Source organism: Fundulus heteroclitus, chromosome 16, assembly GCF_011125445.2.
Source record: "Fundulus heteroclitus isolate FHET01 chromosome 16, MU-UCD_Fhet_4.1, whole genome shotgun sequence".
Lineage (NCBI taxonomy): Eukaryota > Metazoa > Chordata > Actinopteri > Cyprinodontiformes > Fundulidae > Fundulus > Fundulus heteroclitus.
The window spans coordinates 16,865,880-16,885,169 of NC_046376.1; the positions used below are offsets into that span (position 1 = coordinate 16,865,880).

The following is a 19,290-nucleotide window of genomic DNA, read 5'->3' on the forward strand; positions in this document are numbered from 1 at the left end:
AAAAATGAACGCTCATTTGAGAGGTCGTTAATTTGCACTGTTATGCAAATTTGGTGGCAATTAAGCCATAGATCAGAGGAGCGGTGCCCATTTATAACAAGTGAACAAGCATTATGACACAGTCAGATGGTGCCAGAGAGAACTGGGGCGACATGGTTAGTCTGCTCAGTTCAAATGTACCACCTCAGTTCGGAATAAAACCCATTTCGCTATTAGCATGAATCACTGGGCAAAAATAAACAAAACAGCCTGACCCCTGAATCTGTTAATACAGACACGTCACATACATGTTTAAAGCACCAACCGATTGAAGCAACCCGACCCTGATCCCCAGAATTTGTCTGTAACCTAGATAAAACCAATCTGTGACTCAACATGAATCGGCACACGCGGCATCAGCCATCCATACAGCTACGCTACAGACGCTACGTAACAATGTATGCCGTCTTAGGGTTTGTGTTTACACCCCTCCCGCTACCAGCCTGATGTTTCTATTTCTTCCTAACATTAATGACATGGTGTGAAATAGACAAACATATTGTCTGGGACAGCTATGTGCATAACAGCTAAGGGGTGGAAGACACCCATCAATTGTAATTAATCCTTAATTAGTCAGGATTAGGAGCTGGGCACGGAGACTCCCATCCCACTACCCTGAACTAGCACAATCCAGCTGAGACTTAATTTGCATATCTTTAATTAGCGATATGCTGACTCCCCTTTAAGGGCAGAACCTAAAGGTAGTTTGAATAGCAGATATATTGCAAATGGAAGACCAAAGTTACAAATCGGGGGGTTTTGTTCGCAGTTTAATACAGACACGTCATAGAAAATAGCTGTTTTTACTTGCGTGAGCTAAACATGTGCCAATCTGTATTGTACTTAGCTAGTTATACCAGTTAAGAGCAAATAACCTAAATTGCCACAGGATGTGATTTGAATGGAGATGTTTGCTTTACATAGCGCTTATTTTTTTCACCATGAAACAATAGGATAAATAAATAAATACAATATTGGTGTCCAACCTCTAACATTGTGGTAAACTGAAATAAAAATAAGTAATTAAAGAAAAATGATTGTGTGTCCCAAACAGATGCAGCTGTTCATTTAGAAATCTAAATTCCTTTCTGATGCCGCGTTATCACAAACCAAGTCAACGTCGTTGGTAAAACATCCCAGTTGATACGCAAAAGCCTAGTTCCTTCAGGAATAAGACCACATGGGGAAACCAACTGGCCCACACACACCATTAGGTTTATGCAAAGGTCTGGGGTGCTCTTGATCCCCAAGTCTGAGTTGGGGTGCGTGTGTGTCTGAGTGCGTGTGGGGGTGTCTGTCAGGGCCAGGGGTCTGTGTGATATTAGCCGTCTGCCAATCTGGCTTGGGGAATGGACACCAAGTAATTACTCTTGCTCTTACTGCCTCATCAATCTCTGTATCACTCCTGCACCCCCTTTAACACATTGTCTTTTTTCATCCTCTTCCTGAACACAGTAGGGGGAAAAAAACGTTAATGGCGGGATCTATCAATACACACAAATCTGTAGCCTATCGAGTAAAAGAAAGAAACTAAACAAAAGTGGTATAATAATCCCAAGGATTTAACTGAAGTAGAAATATTCAATGTGCAACAGAGATTAGCATCTTTAAGTTAAAAACCCTAGTGACAGTAAAAGTAATGTAGCTCTTCTTAAGGAAACCATTTTTATCCCATAAACATTTTAGCTTAAAATAGATTCAACACCCCATAAAATATAATGAAATACCTCACTCAGGTTCTTAACAACTCGTCAACTTTTATGGCTCCGTTCCAAGTTAGGCCGCTTGAAAACTAATAATAATTACGTTGTTTTAATGAGGCAAGTGATTCACATGACTTCATCTAGTGAGCTCAGCCAAAGTCTGTGGAACAAGAACGTCCAACTAAACCGCTGCATGTGATGCCGTTTTTCCTCGTGTCCCCAACCCAAAATCACTTGTTTGGGTTTTTGATCCACATTCAAAAACTAGGTTATTAAAAAGAAAAAAAGTATAAGGAAATGAGGCGTTATGTTCTAAATTTCCCTAGAGGTAAAAACAATAAAAAAATAACTCCTGCAGAAAGGCTCATGCCAGTGTTTGGTGAAGGTTCACTGATGCCTTTCCACCGAGGAGTGCCACAGCATCGCATAGGTCATTTAATTTTAGCTATTTATTGGAAAAGTGACTGATTACCTTTTCTGCCATTTTTTTTAATCCTTCAAATTTACAAAATAAATAAATTGACCAAATGTTACCAACATTTCAATCCTGTTAAATTTATCACATTATTTTCTAGGACAGATCTTTAGATATCTTTATGTTACTGTATATTTCGGACTATAAGGCACACTTAAAATCTTAAAATTTCTCAAAAATTGACAGTGCACCTTAAAATCCGGTTCGCCTTATGTATGATTACCGTACTTGTTGTGCTTACTGACCGATTTTACGTGGTACAATGCGCTCAAAATGTGTAAGTACAACTTTGGTTAGCAACGAAGCCGCTCCACTCAATGGATATTTGGAGCATTACGGTACCCTGTGTCACTACCTGATCAGACCTGTAACAGGACCACTGAGCGGTCTACAAAACTGCCTGACTGTAATGTCTAAACTAGAAGCGCATAAGGCAGCCCGCGCCCAGAGTACTAGCTAGCAGCAATTAACCCAGTAAGTTAATTCAATATAAAAGTTAAGTTTATTCTGGCCTTATGTTAGAAACAGGGCAGTGTAGTCCAACCACTCTGTCCTCCCGACAGAGATGGATAGCTCTCCCTCTCAGTTAGCGTGTGTGTACGTGGAGGGGCGGAGTGACAACAGTGATATTACACACTGTGGAAGAATATTCAATGCGTCTTGTAATCCTGTGCACCTTATAGTTAGAAAAATACGGTAAAAGGTTATGGTAATTTTATCCAACCTTTAAAAAAAAAAAAAAAAAGACGTGTTTATGGAGGGCCCATGAAACATTTTGTGACAAATATGGGGTCCTTTTAACATTGCTAATAGGAATTTCTTCACAGCAACTCAATGTGCGATGAGGTTTATTACCATCCTAAAAACTTTAGTCCACATAATACAAATAACCTGAGGGATAATACGGACAGTGGTAAAGTGGTAAAAATTTAACTAATACATTAGGAACTTTTAAATAGTGTCACAACTAAAAATTGTGAACAAACAAAAAACAGACAAAAGGACAACAGGACCTGTCAAGATAAACCTCCAACAATAACTGGTTCATCAAGTTCCACGTTATTCACAAGTTCAACAGGCTGCGCGGCAGTCTTTAGCTCCGTCAGCTCCCAGCAGGAAGCTGTCTGGTTTAAACCTCAGCTGTGCATAGACCAGATTGCCTAATGCTCTCTAGGTGCGTTTCCACCACAGGAACCAGGGCCAAATCAGACAAAACTGGTAGCAAAGTAACATTTTCTGGATGGAACCCGAGTTATAGGTGGATATGATTAGTTGGAATGTGCTAAACATTTCTTCGCGGATAAATATTCCCATTTTATTTCAGGCATCTCCTGGTTTAAAATGTTCTACAGTTCCCAATGTCCATTGACTTTCAATAATGTAACAAGTAATCGTTTTTTTTTCTTTACAAACAACCATTAAATGCAGCCACACATGTTAAATACACTGTTACACAGTGCTTAAGTTCAAATAGAATTTAAAAAGTCAGCTAACCTTAGCTTTATGTGATTAATTAATATTTCAACTAAGACTTTCCCTTCCAGAGGGCTGAGAGAGTTGCTGCTCTCGCCTTTTAGGGATTTAAACCAGTAATGTTACAATATTTTACAGCATCTGTGATCCAAGATACAAAATAACAACAACTTCTCTGGATTTTTAACAGATTTTAAGTCTAAATGGAGAACCACTGCAGCTGATGCATCCATGTATGTGGTTATTATTCTTTTGGGAAACAACTCGCAGCCTTTTAACTATTAAAGATATGTGACTTATTACATTTCTTAGAGCTAGAAGTGATTTTAATTGAAGTGTTTATAAAATCATGTCTTCAGATCACAGGCTGTAATCTCAACCAGAGTTTTCCTCTTTTATACCTATTTTGGCCCAAAATTAGTAAAAACAAAAGACTGCATCACAAATATCTGTTTCAAATTTGATGCAGTTACACTTTTCCAGGAGGTTTGGAGTGATGCTACATTAATTATAAAGTTTAATCTCTGTGATATATTTCCTGTAGCTTTATTGGTACATATTTTATTTTCCCCGAGTGAAACTCTCTCTCCCGTGCACATTCAAGAGTCTGGATCAGAGCAGACTACACATTCCCACAAAGTTTGTAGTGACAGTTCTTAGTTTTCAAACCATAAGCGCTGCCACACAATCTAATGTTATCGCTGTACTTCTCTGATTTCTTGTATTTTGTTTTCTGCTGTGGCCAAGATTGAGTCCCCAGACTATCAGCATCCTATCATCCTATCAGCTGGGCGTACTCCACATAACATTCCCACCTTTTGACCCCACAGCGCAAACGCGCATAAGAAACGGCCAAGATTGTTAAAAGGGTTGTGGGAAATTGAGTTCCAGGGCGAAATAAATAATCCTAGACGCCATACTTGAAATGCGCCTTTTGATTGGTGGGAAAGAACAATAGTTCAAATCAAGTACAGAAGATGGATGAACGTCTGGTTTAATTCTGAATAAGAAAAAAATATATACAGTTACAATTATGCCAAACAGTAAATCTGAATAAACAATTATTCTAATGACAATTTTCTGTTAGTTTGATTGTTACACAAAATGTAATAATGTGTGAAAGATTCCCCGACCAGGGAGTAAAGTTAGTGTGTTAGTTCACTAAGGCTGCTCGTCAAACAACTTACTTGGTATGATGATTAACTTTAACTTTACATAATAGCAAGATTACATAAATCGTTGTATTTCCCTTTTTAGACAGCTGAAAGATACACTATAAAGTCACATTAAAAGGGCCTATTTAAAGACAAATCTAAAATAATCCATATCTTTGCCAAATCTAGATTTAAAAACATTTCCAGTCAACCAACAACTTTGTTTCTGTTAAGGAGATGGTTATCACTTAAAAACACACAAAAAAACTGTCAAATGAATATCACTTTAAGAAATCGGTTGACTGTTCAATAAAAAGAAATTACAAGTAAAAAATGATCTATACCCCTCTGAACAATCTGTGAAAAAATCTTTGTTGCCATTAAAGCAATTAAACTATTATTATTATTATTATTATTATTATTATTATTATTATTATTATTATTATTATTATTATTATTATTATTATTATTATTATTATTACTACTACTACTACTAATATTATTATTATTATTATTATTATTATTATTATTATTATCATCATCATATTTGCTGGCCTGCTTTTTTGAGTTTTTGAATAAAAAGCAAAATAAAAAGTCTGGAACAACAACATCTTGGAAGTGATCTTTGTTGGCGCAGTTAAGTGGAACAATGATCTCACCATTCAAAGACGAAAATTTTATATAACCCTCTATCTGAAGAATAATTAGCTGAGCCAAAATGACTTTTGTTGTCCTCATATTGAACAGTATTTCTTTCTCTGTAAATAATAAAAATGGAGCTCAGAGAGCTTTATTAGCATGCTAATAATCAAATAAAATGTAATCCAATTAACTTAAGCTGCTTCTCTAATAAGCTCAAAACTGAATGGATATCTTTTTAGGCATTAAGGAATATGTTTACTTGTAAAAAATGGAATAAAGAACAACTAAAGGAGGAAAAACAACATTTTAGAGAGAAAAAAAAAAAGACTTCATAGGGCCTATTGCTTCAAGAAAGGATTCAGTCTGTGTGTGAGACAGACAACAATCAAAGCACAACAAAATGGTTGATGTCACCCTTTAATGACGAGGTCTTTGTAGCTGATGTTGTGGACAGTGTTGTGTTCCTGAGGAGTGATGGAATGCAGATTTGCACATATTCTTCCCACATCAGTACATTAAACCAACGTACCGGATACAAAACAACGCTGATCCTGTCAGCTCCAGAGAAGAGGCTAGCTTCCCACTACATCCACACATCTAGTAGATTTATATTAGACTTGTTAGACAGCTTATCAAGATGAGTGGGCTGATGGTTGTGAACCTGTTCAAGGGACGGAGGGGGAGGGGAATAGGCCTGTAATAATTTTGGTGTCTCTCAAAGTAAAAAAAACAGATCAACAGAAAACATCTAAAATACCAATTGTAACACTATTTTTAAAATCATTCAAAAACATTTCCAAAAATAAACAGCAGTAAATGTTCAGGCTTGAAAAGATGAGACTTGATAAGGGTGGCAGAGGAGAGTGAGTGACAGATTCACTTATGGCATGTTAGCAGCAGAGGGAATAAAAGTAAGGAAACACATGCCCGAAACTAAAGGAAAAACTTGGATTAATGAACTGCAGCGGCTTATCTGAGGTTTTGGTATTAGGTGTCCCACTGCACCGTGAGCTATTATTAAAACAAATACCCAGGAGAGCGAGACAGTTAGGGACTGATCTGAAGCAAAAAAAACCACAGAGTCTCATCTTTGATCATTTGCAAGAGTCCCTTCAAGTAATTTCCTCTCTTTCTTGTAACGCATCTTCGACAAAACATTGACGAAAGTTAAGAGTTCACACAGACGGAGGTCACGTTTCATGCCGGGAGCTTGGAAATAGCGCTGGAACCGCTGTTAAAATGGGGGGTGTTTTGGGGTGGCGGCGGCGGGGGTGGGGTGGGTACTGACATTTGCGCAGAACATTTCCTTTACAATGAAAACAATCTAACCAACTGCAGTACTCAAAGGAATTCACCTCCCCTCCCCCATGCCCCACCTCCCCCTCCTCCTCCAACCCCAACCATTACATTACCATATCAAAGGCCCGAGTTCAGAGTAAGTCTTCTCTTTCAAGAATGGGAGCGAGGCAGGGAGAGGGAGGAGGAGAGGACAAGACCGAAGCAGTAGGAGTAGACCCGAGACAGAGTTTGCTTTTTTTATCCCCTGTTCGGGTGCGTATGTATCAGTGTGTGCAAGACGTAGCATGGTTGTGGCGACACGTCTTTGTCTGTTAGTCAGAAGAAGGAGAAGGAGAAGAAAAAAACAACACAGAAATAAAAAATACCGAAAGGACTACTGGTTGTGTTTTCTGTGGGATCCAATGAGAGAAGTCATTTCACATTCCTCACACAGACAATGGGGCCTGGTTCGGAGGGGGGGCGCTTGTAGTCGTGAAATACTTAAGCAGGTACACTGTGCAGTTATGGAGCTACATGGAAGGTGGCCAACAGAGTACGGGCAAAAGCCAAAATCTTTGCACTGCGTGACTGGAATACTTTAAGCATGAATCCACAATTTGCTCAACGGTTTTCTTGGTCAGCTTATTCTCTTGTGCTCACGGGTCTACTGTCTAGTTTGCTGGGAGACTAAATGTGAAAATCAAAGTGAATGGCATTAGGGTAAATAAGACCACTGGTTGCCTGGGAAACAGTGTACCCAGCCCCAATCTCTCAGGCCTAGCCTTTACTTTCCTCCAATCACTAGAGAGCAATAATACATTATTGACAGAAGGCCACAACAGACAGCAGTGCAGTATTTTCAAATTGTATTTCAACAGGAGAGCCTTACAGTTAGCCTACGCACAAGGCCGGTGAGAGGAGAGGGCAAAAAAAAAAAGCACCAGGAGGAAGAGAATCTAGAGGAGGGCTTTGCAGAACCCGTCCCATTTACACAACCAGCACCGTCAGTCTGACATTCATATCCAGGCTCACCAAAAACCATTAAAAAAAATTAACAGGAATAGCAACACGATGACATAATTAGCTATTTTCCCCCCCAAATTGCAATTATCTAGTTAGTTGAGAGTGTTTACAACAGCAGTAGAAAAACCTTGTTCTGTTATAAAATAGCTAAACAGTTGCACCATAAAGCAATAATGCCGAGAGCATGCCTTCTCCACCTGCTGTGTGAAATACAGCGTCCAGCAGGTCCCCGCTCTCAGTAAAGTAAAACTACTGACAGGGATACACAATATATTACACTTAGCCGTTTTCTCAATATTTATGTTACATGGGCTGATATTTGAGCAAAAGGCTGTTTGGAATGCAATATTTCATGGCTATTAAGTTCCAAGTATCAGGGTGTAATGTTTTGTATGGCAAAACTATACCCAGCTTGGATAATGGAGTAGATATCCACATTAAGGCAGAAACGATTAATCGTCATTAATCGGTTATTGAAATAACCGTCAACTAATTTAGTAATCGAGTAATCGTTAACTGGAGTATACAGAATCTAAAAACAGGCCATTTTCTGAAAGAAAAATCCGCTCAGAGCAGTAATTAAGCCAAAACTGCACAAAATATACATATATAGTTTGCATTTAATATGAAAAACCTTCATTGTCTCTAAATATAGTCTATCTAGAACTATAGTGGCATAGTTTTAGCTTCACCTGGTTAAAGATCTGTAAAAAAAAAAAAAAAAAAAAATCATTAAGAACCTTTTGCTCTACAATTATTAATCTGTTAACTGAAAAAAAATCAGTTTAATCAATTAGCAAAACAATAAATAGTTGCAGCCCTTGTTGTATTTACTGTTTTACCATTAGTGAAACAAATACTATCCCTGTGTTGCTCTGTGATTGTGCTGTTCTTAGGAGCGTTTTTAGAGTTGTTGGATTGTTTATTTAATTAGCTTTCGGTGGCTAAAGTGCAGAGTGCCTCCATAGCTTCAGCTGAGCAGCTCTTTAGCTGAACGCTTATTACGTATACGCACACTTATACTTGTGATTCCTGTTGTTTCTGTGTAAACGTTACGCTTTGCATGTATATCCAATGTCACAAGTAAATCTCTCCATTGTGAGATCAATAAAGTTCTATCTTATCTTATATGATCTTCTTTACATCAAACACCACTTCAGAATATAAAACACCACAAAAACTCAACATGATACGTTACTTCAATAAAAACACAACTGTTGTTGCGCAATATACCCCGATTTGTCTTAGGGGTTAAAGCAGTGGAAACGCAATTATCAGTTGTAAACTTTGCTACTGTTCTACATTTCTACGTGTGTTTTAACTTTATCGATACAGCTTAAATACGTTAGTTACCAGATAGGGGAAGACCCTGCATAAGTTTTTTTTAACCAAAGAGAATTCAGTTATCATCATCATCATTATTTTAAATGCATATTATGTTCTGTGTTTTATATGTTGTTTAAAAAAGAAATGATTGGCTTTTATTGATTGCAAATCAATACCACAAAACCGTGATATTTTTGCCCAAAACCCAATATACTGAAGGTCAAAAAGAGTCGAAAGTATAGTAAGGACAAATGTGAAGGGGTGAGAAAAATGTGTAGCTATCACAACCGACATCGTTTCAATATCCCCATTGTGTTATTTTGTTGCTTGAGCAGCCTTAGCCGACATTCACCAATTACCGGTTTAGTGGTTTACGCATGAACCGACAAGGTTGAGGTCTACCAAGACTTTACAAGGTAAAGCAAATCAGCAAACTTGAAATGAAAACCTCAACTCATGCATTAGCCAGTGAACTCAAGAGTTGTTAGGGTTGCTGGCTTCCTCATGTTTCAAAAGTTACCAAGATTAGTTGCAGCTGTGAAGTCTGGATAGTTGCCAGGAAAGGAAGGGTTTTCATAAAATGCAAGATCAAAAGGGATAAACCGGTGCATATTAAGAGTGATGATGCTGCATTACAGCATGCAAAAAGAGCTAAATAAGTTCAACATCATATATAGACTTTAGTCCACATAGTCGTCAGAGAGGAAATGCGTAACAAGCAAAAAGGCACAGAAGAAGCTTGAGCAGAAAGCCTTTCTTTATCCCACTACTCAGTGCACACAGCCACAGCCCCCTGGAAGACACAGAGCGAAGTAGAAACTCACCTGTCTTTTCTTTGATCTCACAAAGAACGCTGAAGAGTGCTGGCTTCATTCTGTGACAGTTCAGGGCATGCTTCCTGTGAGACAGAAGAGGGAATACGACAAAGAAAGGAGAAATGTGGGATTAGGATAAACAGAACTCCAATTCAAGTCCTTCCAATCTATTCCATAAAAAAGCAGTTGTAGTAGTAGAGTAGCTGTATGTGCTGATTTCTTTTTGTGCCTTTGTGTCGACATCCTTGGAGCATCAATCCAAACTAGCAAGAGTAACATTGTCATTAGAACGCTTTGCACCGTAGAACAGGTAATGATGCCAAACCTCAAGGTCATCATTACCGAGAACCTGATTTCAGGGTTAATACGCGGTAATCTAATTTCTACCTGCTGGAGAATACTCAATCCATGGAACTAGATGGCGAGTTGACAGAGCCCATTTGGATAAGGAGACCATTTTAATATAACCAGAAATTAGCTTTATCACCAAACAAACTGGAAGCTTTATGCAGAGAAAAGCTCTTCTGTTGGAATAAGATCATCTTAGCCGTCCAGGGCTAAAACATTCCCATGTAACGACACAATCCTGTGATTCTTCGTGAAAATAAGAGTTTAACAATTAAATGTGTCAAGGTTTGATTTCACTCTTTAGTCTTGGGCTACGTTTACATGGCAGGGAACTGCGACCCAAATCCGATCTTTCTGCCCATATGCGACCCATATCCGTCTTTTTCACGGCAGTGTGAACAGCCCAATCCTCAACTTTTCACCCCCCCCAAAAAAACAAAAAATCCGATTTGTGCCACTTCCATATGTGGTACCAATTCGGATACGTATTGGTACCACATACCGCACGTACCGCAGTCTGAACGGTCATGTTGTATTTCATTCATCTGTCATGTCAGTCTCTTGGCTCCAACTACACATCCACGCACAGTAGTAGCAGTTAGCGCACCATAAAAGACCGTCATTAATAGCTGTGCTGCTTTCTACGTACTTTACCTCATCTTACGATGATGTGGTCTTAATATTGTTGGCTACCATTGCTTAACAGCTTTCTAATAATAACAACAACAAGGACAGATACCAGCCGATAACGTTTTATTTTTATGTTTTATTTTTTTTAAATGAGACTTTGTTGAACACTTCTAGAAACAATTTTTATCCGCACATGCAGGTCACTTTGCGGTCTTGAACCGTTCAGACAGAAGTCTGATGACGGCCGCATTTAATAGCTGAATGAATGGCCACCTCAAAAAAATAAAAAATAAAAATTGGATTATTTCAGCAAAAAATAAATAAATAAATAAATAAATTGGACCTGCAGTGTGAACGTAGCCTTGGCTGTTTAGTACAAGTAGTGTGCGGAGCACCCGGTATTTGTTTGTCACGAGGTGAGAACGTTCATTATGGTTTCTGAAAACACTATAATAGGCACCAATGAACTCAAGATTCCCGCCATGCTACATTTCTAATTTAGACCCTGAGCCAGTGACAATTTTGGCCAAAACGGAAACGTTTTGTTGCGTTTCTACTGCCCATTAACACTTAGTGGTGCCGCCTTCTTAAGCAGGGAGATTTTATGCATATGCGTACGTTGAGTTTCATAAAACACAACACCTACTAGTGGTAGGGAAATTACACCGTTTTTAAGGTCCTAGTGAGTTGTGCTCAGAAACTGCAATTAAAACGTCACACAGATGTGTTAACAGAAACAGAACAACAATCCTGTTTTTGATGGATCCTTGTCATGTGCACAGGATGTAACTTATCCCAGAGCACCCCAAAATTATATGCTTGAATTTCTCAGCTAAAAACAGCAAAACATTAACATATACACATAAGACATAATATAAATCGGGCAATATACAACATGGATTATGTCAAGGGCTCCGTCATATACACTATATTCAAATTAACGTGCATACAGCCTTCCTTTCTTGCTTCAAATAGAACAAATGTGAAAAACAATAGCAAGCCTTAAACTGACGCAAATATACAATTTCACATTTCATGTTAAGACGACACACTAATCCAAAGTCCATTCATAAATGCAACGTCATCCATATCAAAAAGTCAGAAACAAAAGGTTCCGACTTTGACTGAAATTGCATTTAAGAAAAAAAATAAAACTGCCTGAGCCAGGTAGTTCACTCATTCTAGTGAGACTGCAGTGAATTAAAAGCCCATACTTAACACTAGGCAGCTCTGAAGTTATCAATTGAACACAGCCAGGGTTTAGACATCAAATTGCTACAACTAAAGCTAACTGCGTTGTGTAAAAAGGACAAAAGACAAAGCTGCTGAAGTTATTAATGCTGTAAGAGAGGCTGTCAGAACTACATGAAGGTTAACAGCTACAAAGATTTGCATCAAGTGGTATGGATGCATACTCACACCAGCACGATTTTACAAGACCTGAAACAGTCTGATTCTATGGTGATGTCTATTTTTATGGCCATTTTAACAAATAACTCATATGAATTCAGAAATCTTCAGGCCAGCAAGGAGAAATCACCTCAGTGAAATGTTTTTTTGGGGGCGCGACATAGAATAATATTTGTTTGCTACTCCACCAACACTCAACACTTAAATGTCCCTGTTGTTTTTAAGTGTGCATGCTAAAAGTAGGTGAAAAGTCGAGATAATCAGTCTATATAAAAATATAATGTAATGTATACTAAACTGTAACTCATGTTACTCGATTGTTTAATGCCAAACGCTTAAACCTGTTTTTTCCTATTAGGCAGGACTGCATTACAGCTCGAGAAAAGAATGATGCAGGGGGAAAAAAAAGAAAAACTTTTACCAAGACACCTTAATATTGTATGTAAAATATCTTTAAATGTTACATTTTGTTTTAAGTTCTGTTCAGGACAACTACCATTTCTAGTCAATGGCAACAAGAGCTACAGTACGGTAATTATCGATTTGCAATACTCATCGTAATATCTCAATTGCAAAGGAATGCAATATTTGCCATGATATTATAAAATATTAGAAAAATCCTGCAACGGTGATAAGATTGGTAAATATTGTGAAATTTGCCATGATGATATCAGTTGTGATATATGCCTGTTTTCTTCTTTCCTCTGTGTTTCCATCACTTTGTGGCCTTTAGCATTTTGAACATTGACATTTGAGTCCAGTAAGAGCATCTGCTGCAGTGAGACACTGTCCAACTAGCTTAATATTACATTAGCATAAAAAATACCCATTTGTAACACGATGACCAACAATTACTACAATCCAAACATTCCTCTGCAATGTGGCTATAGCACATGCTTATGTTGCAATGGCGATACATCTTATCGATATATTGTGCAGCCTCAATTTCATGTGACACGCATTCATATTCTGTATAACAATAATACAGTTGGCCATTTGAAAGAAATCTAACTGCCCTTGATGGCAACACCTAACGTACTCTTTAATTGGCTGGAATGCTGAAGTTCATGTCAAGTAGTGAAAACATTAAGAGAAAGAAAGAAAAGCGTCAGGATATGTTGGTTAGTCATAATCAATATCGCCATTTTTAGCAGTATTATTGCAATTATTTATCTCCCTGATATTGTAAAGCCCTAATTACAACCATTAGCACCACAGCCTCCAGCCTTATTCTCTGGTGACAGGGACTGTCCCGATTTCAAATTCAATGCTGTCTATTATTAGATACTTTTTTTTTTATTGTGAGAAAAATGCTAAACTAGTAAACTGCATCATGATATGTTTAGTCAGTTGTAACCCCAAAACTAAAATACTGGGAACATCTGTATAAAAGAAGCCAAATTCCAACAAACTAGTACAACTGTTAAGTTTTTGCCGTTAGCTAAACGGTATAACAGATCACTTCGTAAAACACCCTGTTTATTACCCATGACACAGAGAAGAATATTGTTTTTAACCGTCAATAAATAAATGATTACATTATTATTATTATTATTATTATTTTCCCTGTGACGTTGAATTGAGACCTTGGTATTTCTTCTTGTCATTAATACAGTTAAAATGGCATAAGCACTATCAACAGTTCAAGCTAAACTATTTTCCCTATAATCTGGAGCCACTTTTTTACTTTGTTACAACTTGACTAATGTGGCAATTTAGTGAACAGCATAAAGGTGCTATCTCCATCATCAAATTATTTGTTTCTTCCATCCATTAAAGTTATTTTTACAACTCTACCGATTACACTAAAGTGCCTACATTATTTACTTGAATACTCTTTATGAAGAATTTTCTGGTACTGATTTGTTTGTTATGACTTTTATGAAGCAGAACACAGATCTGCTGAGACCATCTACAAACCTAACTCAGCAGGAGCTCTATAGCTCTTCTCTATAGCTCTGTTTCCATCCAAGGTACATGCGAATTCTGAGCGAACTTTTGAAATATCACAAAAAAGAAAATGCGCTTCAGACATGTTTCCATCTACTGGTTTATAGCGAATTAACCAGGCGATGCACAGCTTAATGTCGTCATAAGCTGACGAAAATAAACAGGAAGCAGGAGTTGCTAACTAGCATGGACCACGGATCAGTAATGGAGCGTGGCTTTAATCAATGTGCTGATTTTTATTTTTTTATGGATGAGAATGCTTGCGTCACTTTGTCAGTCCAAATGTACCGGTTGTTGCTTCCAGACCCGTTTTCAAGCGTTATTGGAATATCTGAGAAGACGGCGGCATCAGAGACAGCTGATTAGTCATGTGAGGTACCCGTTCACTATGTCAGAACTAATTCGACAAATGTGTTTAGATCTGCTCTTCAGCGCATTTACATTTTTCAAAAAAGTCAAAAACCACCTCAAACGAGCGTAAAAACTTTTTTTTTTTGCAAAATTCAGTGAGTTAATTAAAATTTTGCTGTTTACATCAACCTTTTCTAATGTGAGATTTCAAAATGCACCCTGAAAAAGGTTGATGGAAACACAGCTACTGTGAGCCTGAGAGGTCCGAACCAATCAAATTAATTACGAGTTTACAGAATCTACCATATGAATTAGTAGTTTCCTAGATAGATATAAACTTTCATGTGTTTTACCTCAACACTCATCCAAGTTAAAGATAGATTGTTATTCTGCCCATATCAGGAAGAGGCCATGGCATTAGACATAAATCTAACCTCACCAATATCTAATGCCAGAGCAAGTTTAAAACAACCAGAAACTCTGGACAATGACCCAGGTTTATCTCACCACTATGCTCAGTGAGGGGATGGGGGTGGGGTCTACAGCAGCGACTTCTAAATCGTAGCAGATGTTGTCATACTTATTTAACTTTAATTCATGTTGAATTTGGAAAGGAAATTTCTCCATGGCTTTGCAAGTACCATGATGTACTTTTGATTATGGAAAGGACGTCTTTGAAAGCAACTGAATTAAATTAATGTGTGCACATGTATGTGAAAAACAATTCTAGCCCATAGTAATTATAAATGTCATTAAGCATTAAAATATCAGATTTATACATTCTTCGTTTGGATTGGTTTGGTTTAGTGCGGTGTGGAGATCTGAGGAGGGGGATGGGTCAAGTGAGTGGCCTTAAAGTGGAGTGATAGAAAGGTGCTTGAGCAGTGAGCTCTGGAGCCAAATCCTTTAGGTTTTGGTTCCTGTGAATGAAAACCTGGCTAAAGTCTGTTTTGGTAACGTTCAGTCTTAATGCTTTTAAATTATAAACATGCTGTATTCTATATTTCTTATGCAACAACAATGATATCAGGGGAGAAAAAACAACAACATCATATATATACTTTAGGTGAAGACCATGAAATTCAACATTAAGCCTGTTATATACACGTAATGGGAAATTTTAACATGCAAAAAATAAAAAAATAAAAAAAAAAACACTCCAAAAACCGTTCTGAAATAAAACTATTTCTTATGGAAATGGCATGAAGCACAGAGATGCCAAACCATAGCGATGAGTGATGAATGTAGTCTGGCTATCCCTGGCCTAACCACAACACCAAATTTCTTTTGCGAATGTCCAATGCAGTATTAAAAGGAGGCGAGAGGCAAATAGTGCACCTACAAGACCCAGTCCAAAGGAACGCCTCTCTGTAAGAGTTTTGAGGAGGGAAAAAAAATAAATTATGGGTCTAGAGCTAAATGTCAACTTCCTCCACAAAATCTGTCACTGCTCAATTTGAGATGGGGAGGGTGTGGGGGTGGGTGGGGGGGAGAGGTGGGCTGTCTTCACCATGGAGGGTATGAGCAGGAGGGGGGGAGAAGAAGGTGTGCATGCGGTCCAGTACTGACCTGTGCTGGAAGTTGAGTGGCAGTCCACCCCCTGCCATGCCCCCCCCTGCTCTCCCTCCCTCTGTGGGGTCGTCTGATCCACCCCAATGCGCTGGCGATTCCTCTGGCCAGGATCTGAGCATATGGTGACACGGTGAGAGGATGAGGGTGGATGGTGTGCAGGAAGGGTACTCTGCAGCACCTGCAACTTCTTGTTCTACCCTGACCACTCCCTATCCCAACAGACTGCCACGTTGCACGACGGGGATGTCAAGCAACCGTAACGGCGACTTTACACATCAAAACGCAGACCGTCATGACCTAGGAGGTAATTGACATGTTGGCATGCAGTGACAAAGATACTTTAAATTGTAAGTCATACCGTTTAGTATTTATCAGGACTTCTATCTGCAACAACATCCACTGCCTTGTGTTGAAGCTGCTCATGTTTGCAGGTTTTAGCAAAAAGTCGAGCAAACGCAGAGTGTCACATGGGTACTTCAGTAATTTAATTGTCAAGTACGGTGGTAAAGTATAAAGTATTGGTGGAGTGGTTTATATCAAACAAATCCTACAGTTTTTAATGACAACACGACACATTCTGTGTTTTTCTTGACTTAAATATGTGTAATTTACCTGAATAAGTTCCCAACAGTTCACCCATTGTCAGCACAAACGCGAAACAACAGATGAAACGTCGGGCGGGAGATACCTCAAAGCAAAATTAATTGCGCCGAAGAGGTGTGATGGAGTCTCCAACGTAGTAGACAAGAACATGTAATATCTCAACATTCATAGGCTGCCAGTATAGCGTCAGTCCTCCCCCTCACCACCATCTCATTAATAGAAACTCGATTTGCGGACAGCTGCACTCGCGTACACATTATAGGAGAATTGATTGCACCCAGCACACAATGAAAAGGATGAACACCAGCCGAGGGAGGGAGTGAAAGGAGTGAATTAATTAAGAGAACCAGGTGGTCAAATGTTGGGTGGAAAATCACTAGCTAATGACACATCAGACTGTGGCCGTGGTCTTGCAGTGGACGCTCGTCTATTGTTGAAATACTGACGCTCCATTTGAAACTGACCTTATGCTCTGTGAGCCACATGGCAAATGAGTGAGTCAGTCACTCAGTGGATGCATGCTGTCAATAAGGACAGGTAAAGAAAAAATTATATATATATATATATATATATATATATATATATATATATATATATATATATATATATATATATATATATATATATATATATATATATACGCACACAAACATTATTTGAAGAGTCATAAATAGCTGACACATCACAGACAACACCTGGCGTGCATGACTGAGTGATCCCTCATCTTAAACTTTTGTCTTTTCACTTCACAGTTTGATTCCAGTGGTTATGAGGAACTATTTTGGACCTTAAAAAGAAAGTAAATCTTTAACTAAACAAGTGGTGAGCGTTATTTGAACAATGTGACCAGTTAGGCTCCTAATATAATTTTATTTTATTTATTTTTTTATATACACATTAGTATGTACTGTCTCTTGACAGTTTGGGTTTGTTTTAAAGGGGTAAGCCTAGCCTAGCAAGAGCAAAAGTTTTTAAAAACTTTAAATACATTTTCTTTCTTCATTCAGAGGCTAATAAACGCGACATAAAAGTACCAGATTTGAGTTTTGAGCGCATTTTTCCCCCTCTTTTCTCGCACTCTGCAAACCTACTACGATCATTTATATCTCCTTTTCCCCCCTCCTCTCAATCTAATACTTGGCTGCTAAACCAATTAGCAAAGCCAATCCGTTACTATTACAAACGCGATTATGTGTACTAATTAAAGTATTCAAGGTGGTGTAATTTGTAGCAACATATTTTTTCCCCCCTCTTACAAATACCCACACTCCGGATATTTTCTGCATTTACAGGCACAAAATGTACATTCACTTGGATAGTTGAGTGCAAATTAACATCTCAATCTAATCGCACAATAACACGATAACTTCGCTTTAAATCACACGCACACAAAAAAAAAAAACCCACACAAGACTTTAGCTTAGCTATCATGTGTGGAAAATGGCTCTCCTCACAAGTCTTACCTGGCCTGTGCCTCGTCCAGGCTTTCGTCGGTGATGGCCATTATTTGCTGTAGAATATCCCCGATGTCTTGTTGCGGCTGGCCGAGGGACTGTTGTTTCCGGACCGAGTCCGGATCACCGACATCGGGCTGCGGTAGTCCACCGAGTCCGGTGAGACCCGTCAGCATCCTGGTCTGGTCATCCATACTTTCAAAGAAAACTCGCCGTTTTCCCTCAGTCGACGAACACAATCAAATAGCTAGCCTATTAGCTAGCCAGCAAAGTGTTTTCCACGACAAATCATGCAACACTTATTCCCTCGCCCGACAACGGCAAAAAAAAAAAAAAAAAAAAAAAAAGGCGAGCAGTTTGGAGTTGTTGTTGTCGTAAATCTAAGAGCACGGCCGAGCTTTACATTCGCCTGTACCTTTTGTTTCTTTTACTAGTTAACGAGCGCGGCCAGGCTAATGGAGGCTAACCCGCCGTGTAAAAAAGAAGCAGCTAGGTTAGCAGCAGTAGCCCAGCGGAGAAGCAGCAGGGACACACATGCACAGCCAGTGTGAGCGCCTCGCACATTTTCGGGGGAAAAAAAAAAGATGTCCAACGCAAAAATGTAGTCACATACGTACGCGTCTTCTCGGAAGAAAAATAAAATAGCGCAGAAATTTAGAAGTTATATTAGGTGTGATGGACGCAAACGGCTTCAAGCCTTGTTGCGCCCATATATACGGGGAGGAAAAAAAACGTGTTACCAAAACAGACTAGGGTTTGCCATTGTTGTTGATGGGTATGTGGGATGTTCTTCAGCGGAGTGCTGCGCGTCGCTTTGACCATTTAACTCACAGCGGCGCAGAGCGCGATCTTGTGGGTGGGTAGATTAAAAAAACTTCTATAAATCGAGAGCATCTAATACAGAAGAGAAAACCCATCTATAGGTAACTGCAACTGCATATACAAATATATTTAATGTAAGCTTTAAGAACCAAAGCTGTTGACATTAATGTATGCAAAATAGAAATATTGTGTTGTTAATGAGTTTCAACTGGAATATTTTGT

General features: G+C 38.6%; 1 protein-coding gene across 4 annotated transcripts in view; it reads right to left on the reverse strand.

The window, feature by feature from the left end:
• Positions 1-19,079, reverse strand: part of pbx4 (pre-B-cell leukemia transcription factor 4) — a 38,132-nt gene extending 19,053 nt beyond the window's left edge. The window contains exons 1-3 of one of the 4 annotated variants that reach the window (XM_036147911.1): positions 18,256-19,079; positions 16,187-16,300; positions 9,938-10,011 (exon numbers count right to left, since the gene is read on the reverse strand). In XM_036147911.1, the coding sequence (XP_036003804.1) occupies positions 9,938-10,011; positions 16,187-16,300; positions 18,256-18,440 (373 nt within the window). In that variant the 5' untranslated portion in view covers positions 18,441-19,079. The remainder of the gene's footprint in view (positions 1-9,937; positions 10,012-16,186; positions 16,301-18,255) is intronic. The other 3 variants (XM_012871005.3, XM_036147912.1, XM_012871006.3) reach the window with 3 other exon arrangements.
• Between the last annotated feature and the right edge of the window lie 211 nt (positions 19,080-19,290).